Here is a 14,175-nt window from a genome sequence, read left to right as displayed (position 1 = left end):
AAGTCATCAGCCATCATAGTCATCATCTACAATCTCAGCCGTCCAATTCCTACCATACCACCCACCTCATACACAATATACAACATAAAGTTTTGACGTGCTCAGTCCCATATCTGTGCGTGTATATATACATGTATATACATATACATATATACACATTATTTATTTAATGACGCCCTCCAATTGGTGCGTGTGGGAGACTTGCTGTGGTTTCGGCACGTTTATGTTTCATCCATCAATGGCGTCCCACGTGTTCTGATACTCCGAGCCTGAGGTAAGGTGTTAAAGTTGGGTGAAAAATACAGGATATCAAATACGAAAGAATATCTCCGACCAAAAAAAAAAACAGCAACATCATCTAGACATTCACCACAGAACATAACATTTCAGACACCAACAGCTCAGCCGCAGCCGCCATTGATGGGTGCTACAGAGCTTGTAAGATGCATACATCAGTTTCTTTTTTTGTTTATTTATGATTTTGTTTTTGTGGGTGTTGTGTTTATGTGCTAAGAGTTTGAAATGTTGGTGTGTGGCGGCGGTGTTAGGTGGAGGAGAGAGAGAGTGATGGGGGTGAAGAGAGAGATGAGAATGAGAAGAAAGAAGAACAGGAAGTGAAGGATGTGGAGAAAGGTGAGGTGGGTTTTCAAGAGGAGGTGGTTGGGAGCCATGGCCATGGAGATTTTCATGTTTCGAGGATGCAGAGGCTGAATCCCTCAAACCCTTTGAGGATTGTCATTAACAGCGCCACTAGAGTTGGAACTCCCTCTCCTCCTCAACCTCCTCGTCCTGCTCGTCCTGCTCATCCTGCTCATCCTGCTCATCGTGCTCAGCCTCGCTCTGCACCAACTCCAACACCAACACAAACACCAACCCCACAAGTAAGTTACCATAAGTTTGCACAAAAATATTTTGAATCTGATGCCTTTACAAGTTTTCATTTCTGAAATTTGCCAGTTTGCTCCTAAAAAATGCACGATTTTGTTCTAAATTTTCCGTTTGTATTCTTCAAGCCATAGCTGAATCTGAAATTTGCAATTATTGTTTTAAGGACTACAAAAGGTCAGATTTTTTAACGTTTTTTCTAGTCAGTTATCTTAGAATTACTATTCTATTTTTGATGGGTAAAATCAGAAGTCAGTTTTTTCATAAGATTTTGAAATTTTATTGTTCACAAATTAAAATTTTGAATTTTTATTGTTCTCTCTCTCAAGTAATTTGAATGTTAAATTTCTGATAATTTTTCAAGTAAAGTATATGAGATTTTCTGGGTTTTGTCTTTCTCTTTGCAAAGCAGCCGTCACTGACGACTCTGAATTCAAGAGCTTACACCAATAGAATATCTCTGTTTGTGTTCCTTCTGCACACGGTTGTGGCTGTTGGGGTAGTTGGTTTTCTTGTATTCAAGGGAATTCAAGGGTTAATTGGAGGAGCTGAATCTATCAAAAGAAAAGAGAAAAAGGTGTTAATGCATTATCTGCCGCAAGTTGAAGCGGCATCTCTTTTAAGCATTACTCTTGCATTTACATGGCAAAAGGCTGTCAGGGAATGGCCAACAATCATGCTTCATTTTATACTATGGAGCTCTTTTCTTGTGACGCTATCTGCCGGAATTCTCCTTATTTGCTTCCAAAAGCCTCCCACCGATGGTGTCGGAGTCTGTTTTATTGCCTTCGCAATAGGCATTGGATTATACGCTTGTTGGGTCACGCAGCGAATCGGGTTTTGCTGTAAGGTCTTGATTAAATCGCTTGAACCTGTTTCAAAATTCCCTGATTTGAATCAACCTATTTATTGGATGCTTGGGGCTGGATTCTTGTGGATGTCCCTGTGGATTTTAGCTGTGATTGGAGCCTTGAATTTTTACTTTCCCCCATTGGTCATAATTGCATTGGGTTTGAGCTTGGCTTGGACTGCTGAAGTAATGAGAAACATTGCTAATTTAACTGTAAGTAGGGTCATTGCTCTGTATTATCTCAGGGGAATGCAATCTAATACTCAGTTCTGCTTCCAAAGAGCGTTGACTCGGAATCTTGGAAGTGCTTGTCTAGCCTCTCTCTTTGTGCCTGCAATTGAGGCCCTGAGAATTGTTGCTCGGGGTTTAAATTTGCTCGAGGGAGAAGATGAGTTCATGTTTTCTTGTGCACATTGCTGTCTCAGAGTCATGGAGTCCATCTTCAGATATGGAAATGGCTGGGCCTTTGTGCAGGTTTGTTACTCAAAAGCATTGTGCTTGTGAATTTTCTTCATTTTAGTGCCCTTCATGTAGTAAAGTAGAGGAAAAATCAAAGACTACTTTTAATTTGTGGTAGATAGTTCACCAGTAAAAATAAAAAAGCTCTATTTGAAGGAAAAATAAAAATTATGCACTGCAATTAAAAGTAGTTTCACTAATTGATCACTAATTTAGAGGTATTTGATGATTTACTGCTACTTGAAAATTGACTATGATAATAATTGAATTTTGGGTGGTGATTGGGATGGTCCTTATTCTAACAAAAAGCTTGAGAATTTCATTTTGAGTTGAACTTTATTTAGTTAGGAAATAATATTTCATGGGTCATTCTCGAGATTGCGTAGTGTAGAATGGTTCTCAAGTTTTTCACTTCTTCTGGATTAATTCTAGAAGAACAATGATATGGCTTTTGTTTTTGCAAGTCATCGTTCTCAACTCACAATATTTTATTGAATGCTGAATCATTATAGTCAATGCAGTCCATCTAAATTATTCACAAACTGCATTTTTTGGTCTATTGTTTAGGACTTAGAGATGTTATTTTGATATAAACCTTGAGTATAACTCATCCTTGAAAACCAGCTTACAAGAGAAAGGTATCCAAGAGCGTATATACACGGTTGAGTTTGCACTTAAGCCATGTTGGACACTTAGGATCGTAATAAATCATCACACTCTGCAGCCATCGTCTTCAGCAGTCATCTCTATCGACGCTAACCCAATGGTAGTCTTTTCTCTTTTGACTGCTCCACTCATCTGTCATTATTCAATGACTTAATACTATGCCCATATATAGTCGACGTGGTGATTTGCTTTAATACAAAATGATGCAAATTTTGAGTAAAACTCGTCTCTGAAAACTGGCTTATAATGGGAGGGTGCCCAAAAGCTTATCTATACATGGTTAAAATTGCACTTAAGTCATGTGGGACACTTGTGATCGCAACATATTTACCTATCTTTTCAACCTGCAGATAGCATCATATGGAAAAGGTTTCGTGAAGGCTTCACAAGACACTTGGGAGCTCTTTGAGAAGGAAGAAATGGAACCAATTGTTGACTCTGACATAACCAGCTCAATTTGCTTCTTAACGGGGGTCTGCAGTGGCTCTATCTGTGTCATAGTTGTGGCTGCTTGGACAGCCAGAGTACACCAAAGTTTCACAGCCACCATTTCACTCCTTGCTTTCTTCATTGGATACCTCATGGTAGGCAGCCTTCATTGACCAATCCTACTTTATTTGATTCGTCCTCTGTACATTCAAATCATGTGATCAACTTGGCCATTATTTAATTGTTATTAGCTTAACTTAATCAATTATTGTTATGATATACCAGACGAGGATTGCCATGGCAGTACCGCACGCCTGCGTGAGTTGTTATTATGTTTGCTATGCGGAGAATCCCGAGAACAGGCTGTTCGATAAAATGATAAAAGATCGTCTCAACATGATGAAGTCTGGCCGCGATGTGGTTGTGCCTACACCCCGAGTGCCCCGCCAGTTTGCAGCAACATAGCCCGGGCTCAGCTCCTCCCATGAAGGTATATGCAAATTATGTGGGCATCATTGTGGTCATAATATCAAGATGTACCATACTTTGATTGCACCCAACTGGGGTTTGAGACTTGAACCAACCCAACTGAACTCAAGCTAAATGATACACAATGGTTGAGGTGGTGGTGGCCATGACAATGATTTGAATGTGAAAGTTCAAACATTATTGGATGTTTTGGTATTGGAAGGAAAAGTGGAGAGCCCACTGAGATTCCAATTAACAAGAAGGCTACAAAACAAAGTGCCTTTTGGTCATGTCTTTGTATATTGCATATACTTTTGGGATATTCCTTTGTAAAAAAGACCCTCCATTATTTTATCTCTCTTTTATCTTTACTAGTAAAACCCATCATCCATTTTTTTATTCGTTCAACTTTCTCTGATCTTGTAATGATCTTCATGAGTTGTTCATGAAACTTAGGTTTATATAGAAGCCTTAAAAAATTACGAATGAGTTTATTTTAAACTTGAGCTTTCTATTTTTATTTACTAGATGACTTTATCAAAGAATTAAACAGCACCTTCTGGTTTTTCTTCAAGTGCCCTTAAAGAATTAAGTCCATTTAAAAAATAAATAATAATAAATAAATAAATAAAAATTATTTCAAAAGAAGAGATGGCCTTTTGAGAATCTAATTACTCTTTTATATCATTTATCTGATTATAAAATTTACATATTTAAATATTAATTAAATTATTAAATTAATTATTTTTGGTTAAATCCATAACAGTCACGTCTCTTTCAAACTTTCAATCATGGTCTATTTTTATTTGCCTTGCATCCTTGAACATCCAACTCCAAGAATATTTTTCTCTTGCATATCTATCCAATTTGATATTTCATACAATAAGACAAGAGTTTTCACTTTAATTGTTTTGTAATATGCGAAGATGATGATGTCGAAGAGGTAACGTTATTAATAATAAAAAAGTAATACTATTTAGTAGATTATTGTATAACTGTCATACAACTGGAATGATATAATAATCATTTGTTTTTTTTTTATAAGAGCTAATTTTTACTGCTACATGATCAAGTTGTATGACAGTCGTATAACATAATAACAATTTACAAAATAACATTGCTCATAATAAAATGTAAAAAATTAAATCAAGTAAATTGTGTAATTTGTTTTAAACTTTTTAAATTAAGATTCATGAGTCTTAAAACTTATTTAGCGTTTTGTTGATGGTCAATATGTTTCATTAGATTGACTTAATACAAAATTGTAACTTGATTTTAGATTTGGGATTATATATTTGTTGTGTTATTTAGGGATTTAGGGTGTGAGAGCACAAAGGTTAACACCAAAATATTAGGATTTTTTGTTGACATCATTTTTTGAAACGACTCACAAAAAACGCTAGCTGTATATGCGCTATCATTCTAAAAATGACTACTTACATTGCAATTGAAATTCTATAAAATCACTTATAAATCTTAATTTCACTGAATATTATACATTTCTTCGTATGAAAGTTTTCCCTTGTTCACTATACATATAAATTGCGTATCGTAAGGAACAAAAAAAACTTTAGGTGCATGTCAATCAAGTCAAAAGGTATTATATGATTCATAAGACTATTCCCTTATTGCTCTCTTTTGCTTTATAGGCCTTTGAAAAGGATCTCAAAAAGACCCTTTGATTAAATAGTAACACCACTTTTATGAGATTTATACATGGTACAAAGGCAATGTGGCACTTTATGTGAAAAACATGCTTAATGGACGCACTTACCATCCCTTCAATATAGTTTATATTAGCTTCTTAAGGGAATCATCTCTATGACTCATCATGCAAATCCCCATTAATTATATCCATACATGCAATGAACTCCTCCTTTAAAAACACAATCTCAGGCTCTCTTTGTAAATAGATCTTTGCTTGTAGGGTCCAAATCTTATATTTTCTCAAATACTTTACCCATCCATAACACATAAAAAGCCTTTTCTCTCACTAATTATTTTCACGTGTGGCATAAGTACTTAATTGATAAGGTTAATTATTAAATCTTCACTAGCAATGCTCAAGCTGGAGTTTTTCTTTTTTGGTATAAACCATTCTTAATTTGTCTACTTTTGCTGGAATCCTTACAATAAAATCACTTTTCATTGGAATAAAGACTTTAGGAAAATTTGCTAAATTGATCCAAGGAGTTTAACTTGTGATAAATAAATTCATGTGGTTTCAAAATGAACATATAAATTTTTGTTGTATGCCTTGTAACAAAATGTCCATTCGTACAATTTTCGATTATTTTTTCAATATATTCCTTATGAAATTACAAATTTATCTCAGATAATTTTCAAAACTAACCGATTGAGAATGACCAACCACTCTTAAGCTATAGGGTGGTCTTGGATGTGGTCAGCCAGCTTTATAATCGACAGTTGAAAGTGGCCGAACCATCCTCAGCTACCCCCAAAACTGACTGTTGGGAGTAGTTCAATCAGCTTTAAGACTATGGAGATGGTTCGGCTACCCACAAAATCAGCCAAAAGAGGCAGCCAAACATCTCATAAGGATGATGGGGACTATGGGGTAGTTGGCCGCCCCAAAGCTGGTTAGAGGAAGTGGCCGGCCACCTCCAAACCATTTTTTTTTTCTTTTTAAATAATTTTGAAATTGAAGATGAAAGTGTAATTTTATAAGGCCATTATTAAAAAAAAAAGAAAAAGAAAAAGAAACTATACGTGTAACGAACGTCAAAAGGGTGTATGTTTGAAATGTGACAGCCACCAACTATGGCATTATACTTTCAAATTATTGATTATTCCACCCAACATTTAAAGGAACAAAAGACTTTATTGACTTCTAACATGCCCATGCATTATCCCTACATAATTCCATATCTCCATAACTTCCTGCCAACCCTACAATATGCCTATGCAAATAATAGTGGACCAAACAGAAAACAGGGGCTTCAAAAATTTAATGGCTAAAAATAAAATCCTACCTATAATAATTGACAATTCTTCTATTATGTGTCAACATCGTGAGATGGATAGGATGTGTATAATATGTTTTCTAATCATTTAATTAAGGGTCCATTTAGTTTAGTGGTTTTAATTACATTTGGCTCATAAAATTGAGCGTTTTTAAAAATGCACTCTTTATCTGCAATTTGAAAATATTAATATTTTTGTGTTTTCAAACTACTAATTTTTTTAAACATACTTCGAAACAGGATACTTTTAGCGATTTTGTTGAAGAACGTACTTTTGGCTAGCAAAACCGTAGGGCCAACGAACTCTAAACCATGTTATATGCTTTTCTAGCAAGAAAATAAAACAAATCAAACTCAAAAACTGTCTCAGTTGGAAGTATACTTGTGTTTAGTAAGCAACAAAACTATATGTTGAAGAAGAAATAATAAGAAACTACAATGGCCCATTGATGTAGATCGTTTGGACGGATGCAATGCAAGTAATTATCGAGATGTAATTTGTTAACCATTAATTGGTGGAAGTCAACCTGGATTTTTGATGATAACAAGAGAATTCTAACTGCGTGCAGTGGGATCTAGTCTAGTTCATTTCCTAATTTTTGTAAATTTTCTTTTCTGATTATGAATGGTGTTGAGCTTAATGGCCCGATACCCGGTATATTAACCAGTCAATCCTAAATACAATTATAAAATGCCACATCAAATCCCTTCCTTTAACATGTCAGTAATGGTTCTCGTAATCCTAATATGAAGTAATCGTTTGCAGGGTTTCAATTAGGGCGTCCCGCGTTGACTTAAGCGTCATATCTATTCCTCTTCGGCCTGTTCCGACAAGTTCTTATACCTTCTTTTTTTTTCTTCTATTTTTTTTATCCCTCTTCGGCCCGTTCCGACAAGTTCTTGTACCTTCTTTTCTTTCTTTTCTTTTCTTTTTTTTTTTTTTTTTTTTTCAGGTAATTAACAGATGGTGGTTGAAGTCGTCTACCATTAAGGTCCAACCTGCCATTCAGCTTGAACCAGACATTCAATTCAATTTAAAATGATTTGTTAAGAATTTTCTCTACTTTTCTGAAAGATTCTAGAAATCCCATATGAAATCAATGCCACTTGAAAATTCAACGACAACGTACATGAATTTTACCTCACGTGTGAGGTAAAATTCATTTCTCTAGTGGAAATATGAGCTCATTTGGCTGCCCCACTCCTTAAGGTTTCAGTCCACCTTGTGCCATCGACTTTGAAGCCAGGCAGCGTTTTGAAGAGCTGCATGTGTGAAAGCCTACCTTAGTCCAACCCGCTCGTACCGGTAACCTGAAAAAGTAAAGCGGGTATTTATACAGCCCGAACAGATCCAACTTGCATGCGGTAGCCCAAAACGCGGTTGTTTTGGAGAGTAATGGGGGCATCAAACAAAAAACTAATGTATTATATGCTTTCCTCTATCCTCATTTTAAAAAATAATATATAATACATTAAATATTAAATATTAAAATAATTAATAATTTAAAAATAAAAATATTAAAAAATTAAAACTATTAAAAAAATCAAATAAAAAAAAAAAAAATCAAAATAGAAAATCAAACGGGTGGCTCCAGCCACCCCCATGGCCAGTATGGGGGGTGGACAAACCACCCCATGGCCTTTGGGGTTGGTCTGACCACTCTCAAAGCATTCCCAGCAGCTTCCCTGTCATATTCCCTCAGTTTAGGGAACCAAACTACTTTTTGCTTCCCTATGTTAATATGCACCCCAATAGCTTCCTTAAATGCTTCCCTATATTAATAAAATATTATTTTTTTTATTTTACCTTTTTTATATTTTATTTCTTTAATTTATACTTTCTCTCTCTCTCCCTCATATTTTCTTCTTCTCCGATGGTTCAAGTTTGAGTTCCAACCACAGATTTGAGTGTGAGAGAAGACCGCACAGATTTGAGTTCCAACAACAGATTCTTTCCTTTGTGCGGTCTTCTCCGGTCTATCCGTCTGTGATTTCATCCTTTTCTTCTCCGATTTGCGTCTTCTCCATTGCAGGTTAGCGTTTCGTCATTTTGGCTTATTGTGGTTGGTTGTATTTGATGTTTTCGTTCCAGTCTCTAAAATTTTTGTTTCTTTCTCAGCTCAATGTTCTTGCATTTGATTACTAGAAAATCAGAGCTCAAGCCCAAAAGAACCGAACCCAAATCCCAACTCCAATCCTACACTCAACTTCTCTTAGACAATCGTTTTCGAAGCAATCAGATGGCGCCACGGCGAGCTCCATCGTCGAGGCGCCGTCGACGAGTAGGATTTGGATGGGGGAGAACGAAGAGTGGGTGTCGTCCGGCAGAGCTCAGGGCGGCAATTTCGTAAATTACTTGCCAAATCTCCGGCCGTTTGGTGAGGTGCGAGAGACAGAGAGAAAGAGAGGTGAGAGAGAAACGTGAGATGAGAGATGAGAGAGGAGAGTGAGTTTTTTTTTTTTTCAATTTAATAATCATATGGATTGCTAGAGTGGAACCCAATACATTGGGTTCCACTGTAGCATCTGATGGTTTAAGAAACCATGTCTGCTGTAGGTGACTTTTTACGATTTTTTTGACATTTTCCCTAAACTTATGAAACAGATCCCCTTATAGGGAGTCTGCTGGGAATGCTCTCAAAAGACCAAAAAAAAAAAAAAAAACAAAAACAAAAACCAGATGAAGCCACCCCATGGCCGGTATGGGGGTGGACGAACCACCCCATGGCCTTTGGGGGTGGTCCGGCCACCCCCAAAAGGCCAAAAAAAAAAAAAAAAAAAAAAATTGAGAAAAACCCAGATGCATATATGACCAGGAAAATTCAATTAGCTTCACAAAAACTATAAAATGGGAAACAAGAGAGAAAATCCAAATTACCATATTTTTCTTCAGCTTTTCTTTATTTCATGAAGATAATGATGGGAGTACATCTATTATCACAGACAAAGAGAGAGAAGTGCAGGAAAAGAAAGAGAGACACTGTTTTTTTTTTCTTTTTTTTTTTTTTTGGCCTTTTGGGGTGGCCAGACCACCCCAAAAAGCCATGGGGTGGTTCATCCACCCCCATACCGGCCATGAGTGTGGCCTTTGGCCAAAAATGGGGTGGCTCCTTTGATTTACTATTTTGATTTTGATTTTTTTTTTTTTTTTTTGAGTTTTTTAATATTTTGAGTTTTTAAATTATTAATTATTTTAATATTTAATGTTTTATATATTATTTTTAAAACGCGGATTGAGGGAAGCATATAATACATTAGTTTTTTGTTTGATGCCCTATTATTGCCCAAAACGACCGCATTTTGTGGTACCGCATGCAAGCCGGATCCAGCCCGAACAAGTTGAACAAGTGTACAAACAACCTAAATCTCATTTGTTTGGCTATCCGAACAAATGAGTCTGGACAAACTCTCACATGAAATTACCCTATTACACAAAATACTGTTCAATTTCTTCAACGGCCACATATCATTAGCGTCACTAACTTTCAAAATTATTGGGGGGCAATCTTTCCAAGTTCTAGCTTGGACTCAGCACAAAAAACCTACCACGTCTCAGGTGAAGTATATGAAGATTGAAAAGGGTAATGCTATACATGACACTTTTATCTTATTTTTTATCCCACTATGTTGACATGATAGAGTTTAGTAACCAATGAATAATTTTTTGATTAAGAGCTAATTCAAGGGCTAGTACACCTTGCCCCGTCAGCATAATAAAACATTTGTGGGATATTGATATGGTAAATAGCATTTTTCAATTTGAAATAGTTATACACAATGACACGGTCAATGTTGATTCCACAGAAGTGGGCCTTTCAAATACAACACCATAGCCTTGTCGAGAAGGCATTCAAGACATAGATTGCTCATAATGGCTGATCTTAAGACATACGGAGAAAAAGAGATAATTAAAAATGGCTGCATATTGTTAATCTCATTGATAGTCCCTAACAAGAGAAAATCTACTGCTTCGTTTGTTAAAATTATCCTCTTCTGTCTTTTGTTTTCTATTCTCAAAATAAAAATATTAACAAACATAAAACACAAAAACACCCACCAAATACTCAAAACTGTTTCACCTTTATCTTATCTCACATTAGAACACTAGTTCAAACAAAAAATAAAAAACACCTCCTAAAACAAGTTAACAAACATACCCGTAGGGAGTGACCAACAAGTAAAACAAGAATTAGTCCAAAACGGGCAAAAACTTCAAATAGACTTAAAACTTTAGCATCAGCAATCCTACTGAGGCAGTGGCCAACAAGGAAAACATGGACCATAATCACTTACAACCTCATTGTAGTAAAGCCTACAAGAGACCTACCAATGAGGAAATGTCTCCAAAACATAACTCTTATTCCCTTTCTCATGCTCCATCACTGCTTAAAATTTCACTTGTTCCAGGCAAACCTACATAGTCATCACCCTCAGTCACTCTCCGGAAAAAAGGGAGTATGGAAACAATCCTCATCAAGTGAAAGTCAATATTGTGTGCAATCATGGCGATTATGTTCCTTGTTGCTGTCGTTCTTACTTCCTACTTATTTAAGTTTTGTTCCTCATCATAATTTAATGATGTTTGCTAATAGGTTTTTATGTTTTTGAACGATAGATTGTAACTTAATATGAAGTTGCCAAGTAGGACTGATTGGAAAGATTGGGAGATGAACACTAAGAAAAGAGAAAATGGAGTGTAGGTTGAACCTTACAAGGTTAAGATATGAACCACCATTATTAGTGCTTTAATGGCCTGGTAGTTCATTCAGTTTTTGGGGAGAGTCGGGGGAAATTGTTTGCAAGTGCATTTTCCTTGTGGCGAGAAATATGTGTTTTGGGGAATTATTTGTTTTTGGTTTGAAAATTTGTTCTAACGTGACAAATTTTTGTGTTTTGAGTTGTTTGATAATATCTTTGATTTGAACACAGAAACAAAAGGCCAAATACAAAGTCGAATAACAAGCATGGCGATTATGTTTAGTTGGTCTAATGTTGTCAAATTGTAAATGTAATAAGAGGCAAAATACAAAGTCGAATAACAAGCATGGCGATTATATTTACTTGGTCTAATGCTGTCAAATTGTAACGGTAATAACTGAGAAGCTATTGTCACGGAGAACAGATTTGCCTGGGAACTCATGTCTCAAAATTTGCTGGTTTTACAGAAACATGTCTTGTAATTGGAGGATTGTCCCTTGCTTTGTTAGGAATCAGTTTATCTGCTGGATGTGGCAGGCTAAGAAACGGTGTCTTTAAGAAGGGGCTTAAGTCAACCCAAATATGTACCCCTTCTTAGAGACACTATTTCTTAGCCTGCCACATACAGCAGATAAACTGATTCCTAACAAAGCAAGGGACAGTCGTCCAAGTACAAGACATGTTTCTGTAAAACCAGCAAATTTTGAGACGTTTCACATGGTAAAAAACGCAAAGATAGTGTTGTTCCTGTACATTTTTAGTATTATTTGGGAGCATCATACTACAATTTTCTACTTCAAAAATCCTCAATGTACGAACCAGAAGAGATTCAAATTGAAATAAATGCAACTCTCAGCAATGCACAACCATGATTCTAGATAGTAAGACACAACCATCCAACGTCAAATGACCAATTATCAGAAAGCTTTACCTCTCTCTACCATCACCATAACCCTCTCGGGTACAATAAATTTCAAGTAGAAATACCAAAAATTCTAAAATGATGTAACTTGGCAATAGAAACCAGTACAACCTACACAATAGAAGTGAAAATAACATTACACATCCATCAATCCATGCCCATCATAGTAAATTTAGTCATATCATCCATTATTCCTCATAAAAGCAACCAAACAAACAAAAAAGATACCAACTTCCACAAATCCCCAATTCATCAAAAAGCTTTACCTTTACCTCTCTATCTCACCACCATCACATAGCCTTCGCCTCTTTCTTCCCAATAACCTTCCCCTCCACCCCAGAACAGCACCCACCACCGTGCTCATGATGATGCCCATGCCCATGTCCATGCCCGTGCCCATGCCCATGCCCGTGCCCGTGCCCATGGTCATGATGACCATGACCATGACCATGGCCATGCTTCCCCTTCAGCTGCTTCCTCATGTCATACGCATCCTCCCCATCCGCATAGTACTTCGCCTCCACATCATGAATCTTGTACCCCAAAGTCTCCGTGTACAAATTAAACGCCGCCCTATTGCTCTTCCTCACGTGCAGCGAAACATACTCCGCCCCAAACACCTGCTCCATCGCGTTCTGAGCAGCGCTCATGAGCTTCGTGGCCAAGCCGAGTTTGCGGTGCGTCCTCAGCACAGCCAAGGACGTGATGTGGCCGTGACACTCGTTGCTCTCTTCCTCCATCTTGGCCAAAACGTATCCGACGATGCGGCCATTGTAGTCCTCAGCCACGTAGAGTAGCTGAGGCCATGAGAGGATGTGGTAGAGGTAGTACTTCATCTGGTAGTTCTCAGGCAGGCAGAAGAGGTTGCAGGTCTGCATGGCCAAAAGGTCATCTATGGTGGCCTTGCGAATGCACACCATTTCTGGTTCGGTCTTGGTTTTGGCTAATTTGGCGGGTTTTTGGAGGATTTTTGAGGGTTTGAGGGTCAAGGTTAGGGTTTGTGTCTGCTTGTTGATTTGGGGATTTTGTGGGTGAAGAAGAGGAACGAGTGGTACAACAAGGGAGGGATCCGGCTTCTATAGCACATAGCCGCGGTTATCCAAAACTACACCGTTTGGATAAAAATGGTGCAGTTTTGGGAAGGAAAAAATTAGGTTTTTAATTTTAATTTTTTTAAATAATAATAATAATAAACTATTTAGAAATTAAAAAAAATAATAATAAAAAAAAAACGAATAATTAAAAAACTAAAAATATCAAAACAATTAAAAAAAAAAAAAAAAAAGAGGTGGCCCCTAGGCAAAAATGGGTGGTCGGCCACCCTATTTTGGCCAAGGAAATGGCCGGTATGGGGTGGCCAAACGACCCCATGGCCCTTGGGAGTGATTCGGCCATCCCTTGGCCGAAACCATCCCCAGGCCAAATAGGGGTCTGGGGTGGGCAAGCCACCCCCAAGGCTTATGAGGGTGATTTCGGCTACCCTCATACCAGTCATGAGAGGTGGCTCCAGCAACCCCTTTTTTTTTCTTCTTTTTTTTTTTTTTTTTTTTTTTTAAAAAAATATTTTTAGTTTTTAAATTTTTTTTTATATATTTTTAATTTCTAAGTAGTTTTTTATTTTTTTATTTTATTTTTAAAAAAAATTTACTTTTTTCCTTCTCAAAACTGTACTGTTTTTATCCAAACGGTGCAGTTTTGAATAACCACAGCTATGTGAGAAGCTGGATCTGGACGGGAGACTAGTGGGTAATTCTAGATATTGGGCTTCGGCTTAGAATCTTGGGTATATATTGGGCCGACCTCTTTCTTAGGAT

The 14,175-nt window shown here is 36.9% G+C and overlaps 2 protein-coding genes across 3 annotated transcripts; one reads left to right on the top strand and one right to left on the bottom strand.

The window, feature by feature from the left end:
* The first annotated feature begins 316 nt into the window (after positions 1-316).
* Positions 317-4,158, top strand: LOC132166891 (Plasma-membrane choline transporter family protein). 2 transcript variants are annotated; one of them, XM_059577742.2, is made up of 5 exons: positions 317-438; positions 549-881; positions 1,295-2,209; positions 3,211-3,444; positions 3,575-4,158. In XM_059577742.2, the coding sequence occupies exons 1-5, from the start codon at positions 421-423 to the stop codon at positions 3,752-3,754; spliced, it is 1,680 nt and encodes a 559-aa protein (XP_059433725.2). In that variant the 5' UTR covers positions 317-420; the 3' UTR covers positions 3,755-4,158. The 2 variants fall into 2 exon arrangements, with proteins under 2 accessions (XP_059433725.2, XP_059433726.2); XM_059577743.2 differs by having other exon boundaries at positions 318-438; positions 1,298-2,209.
* An 8,265-nt stretch (positions 4,159-12,423) lies between these two features.
* On the bottom strand, positions 12,424-13,426 carry LOC132191263 (Acyl-CoA N-acyltransferases (NAT) superfamily protein). The gene has a single exon (XM_059606208.2). The coding sequence runs from the start codon at positions 13,279-13,281 to the stop codon at positions 12,652-12,654; it is 630 nt and encodes a 209-aa protein (XP_059462191.2). The 5' UTR covers positions 13,282-13,426; the 3' UTR covers positions 12,424-12,651.
* Between the last annotated feature and the right edge of the window lie 749 nt (positions 13,427-14,175).

This window comes from Corylus avellana, chromosome 2 (assembly GCF_965113065.1).
Source record: "Corylus avellana chromosome 2, dhCorAvel1.hap1.2, whole genome shotgun sequence".
In the NCBI taxonomy this organism is placed as follows: domain Eukaryota; kingdom Viridiplantae; phylum Streptophyta; class Magnoliopsida; order Fagales; family Betulaceae; genus Corylus; species Corylus avellana.
Note: the sequence above shows the minus strand (reverse complement) of the source record. Positions and strands in the feature narration are given on the sequence as shown.

Coding starts and splice junctions, on each gene's coding strand:
- LOC132191263 (XM_059606208.2), bottom strand. CDS start 13,281: ATGGTGTGCATTCGCAAGGCCACCATAGATGACCTTTTGGCCATGCAG.
- LOC132166891 (XM_059577742.2), top strand. Junction 882..1,294: donor CACAAACACCAACCCCACAA/GTAAGTTACCAT, acceptor CTCTTTGCAAAG/CAGCCGTCACTGACGACTCT. Junction 2,210..3,210: donor ATGGCTGGGCCTTTGTGCAG/GTTTGTTACTCA, acceptor TTCAACCTGCAG/ATAGCATCATATGGAAAAGG.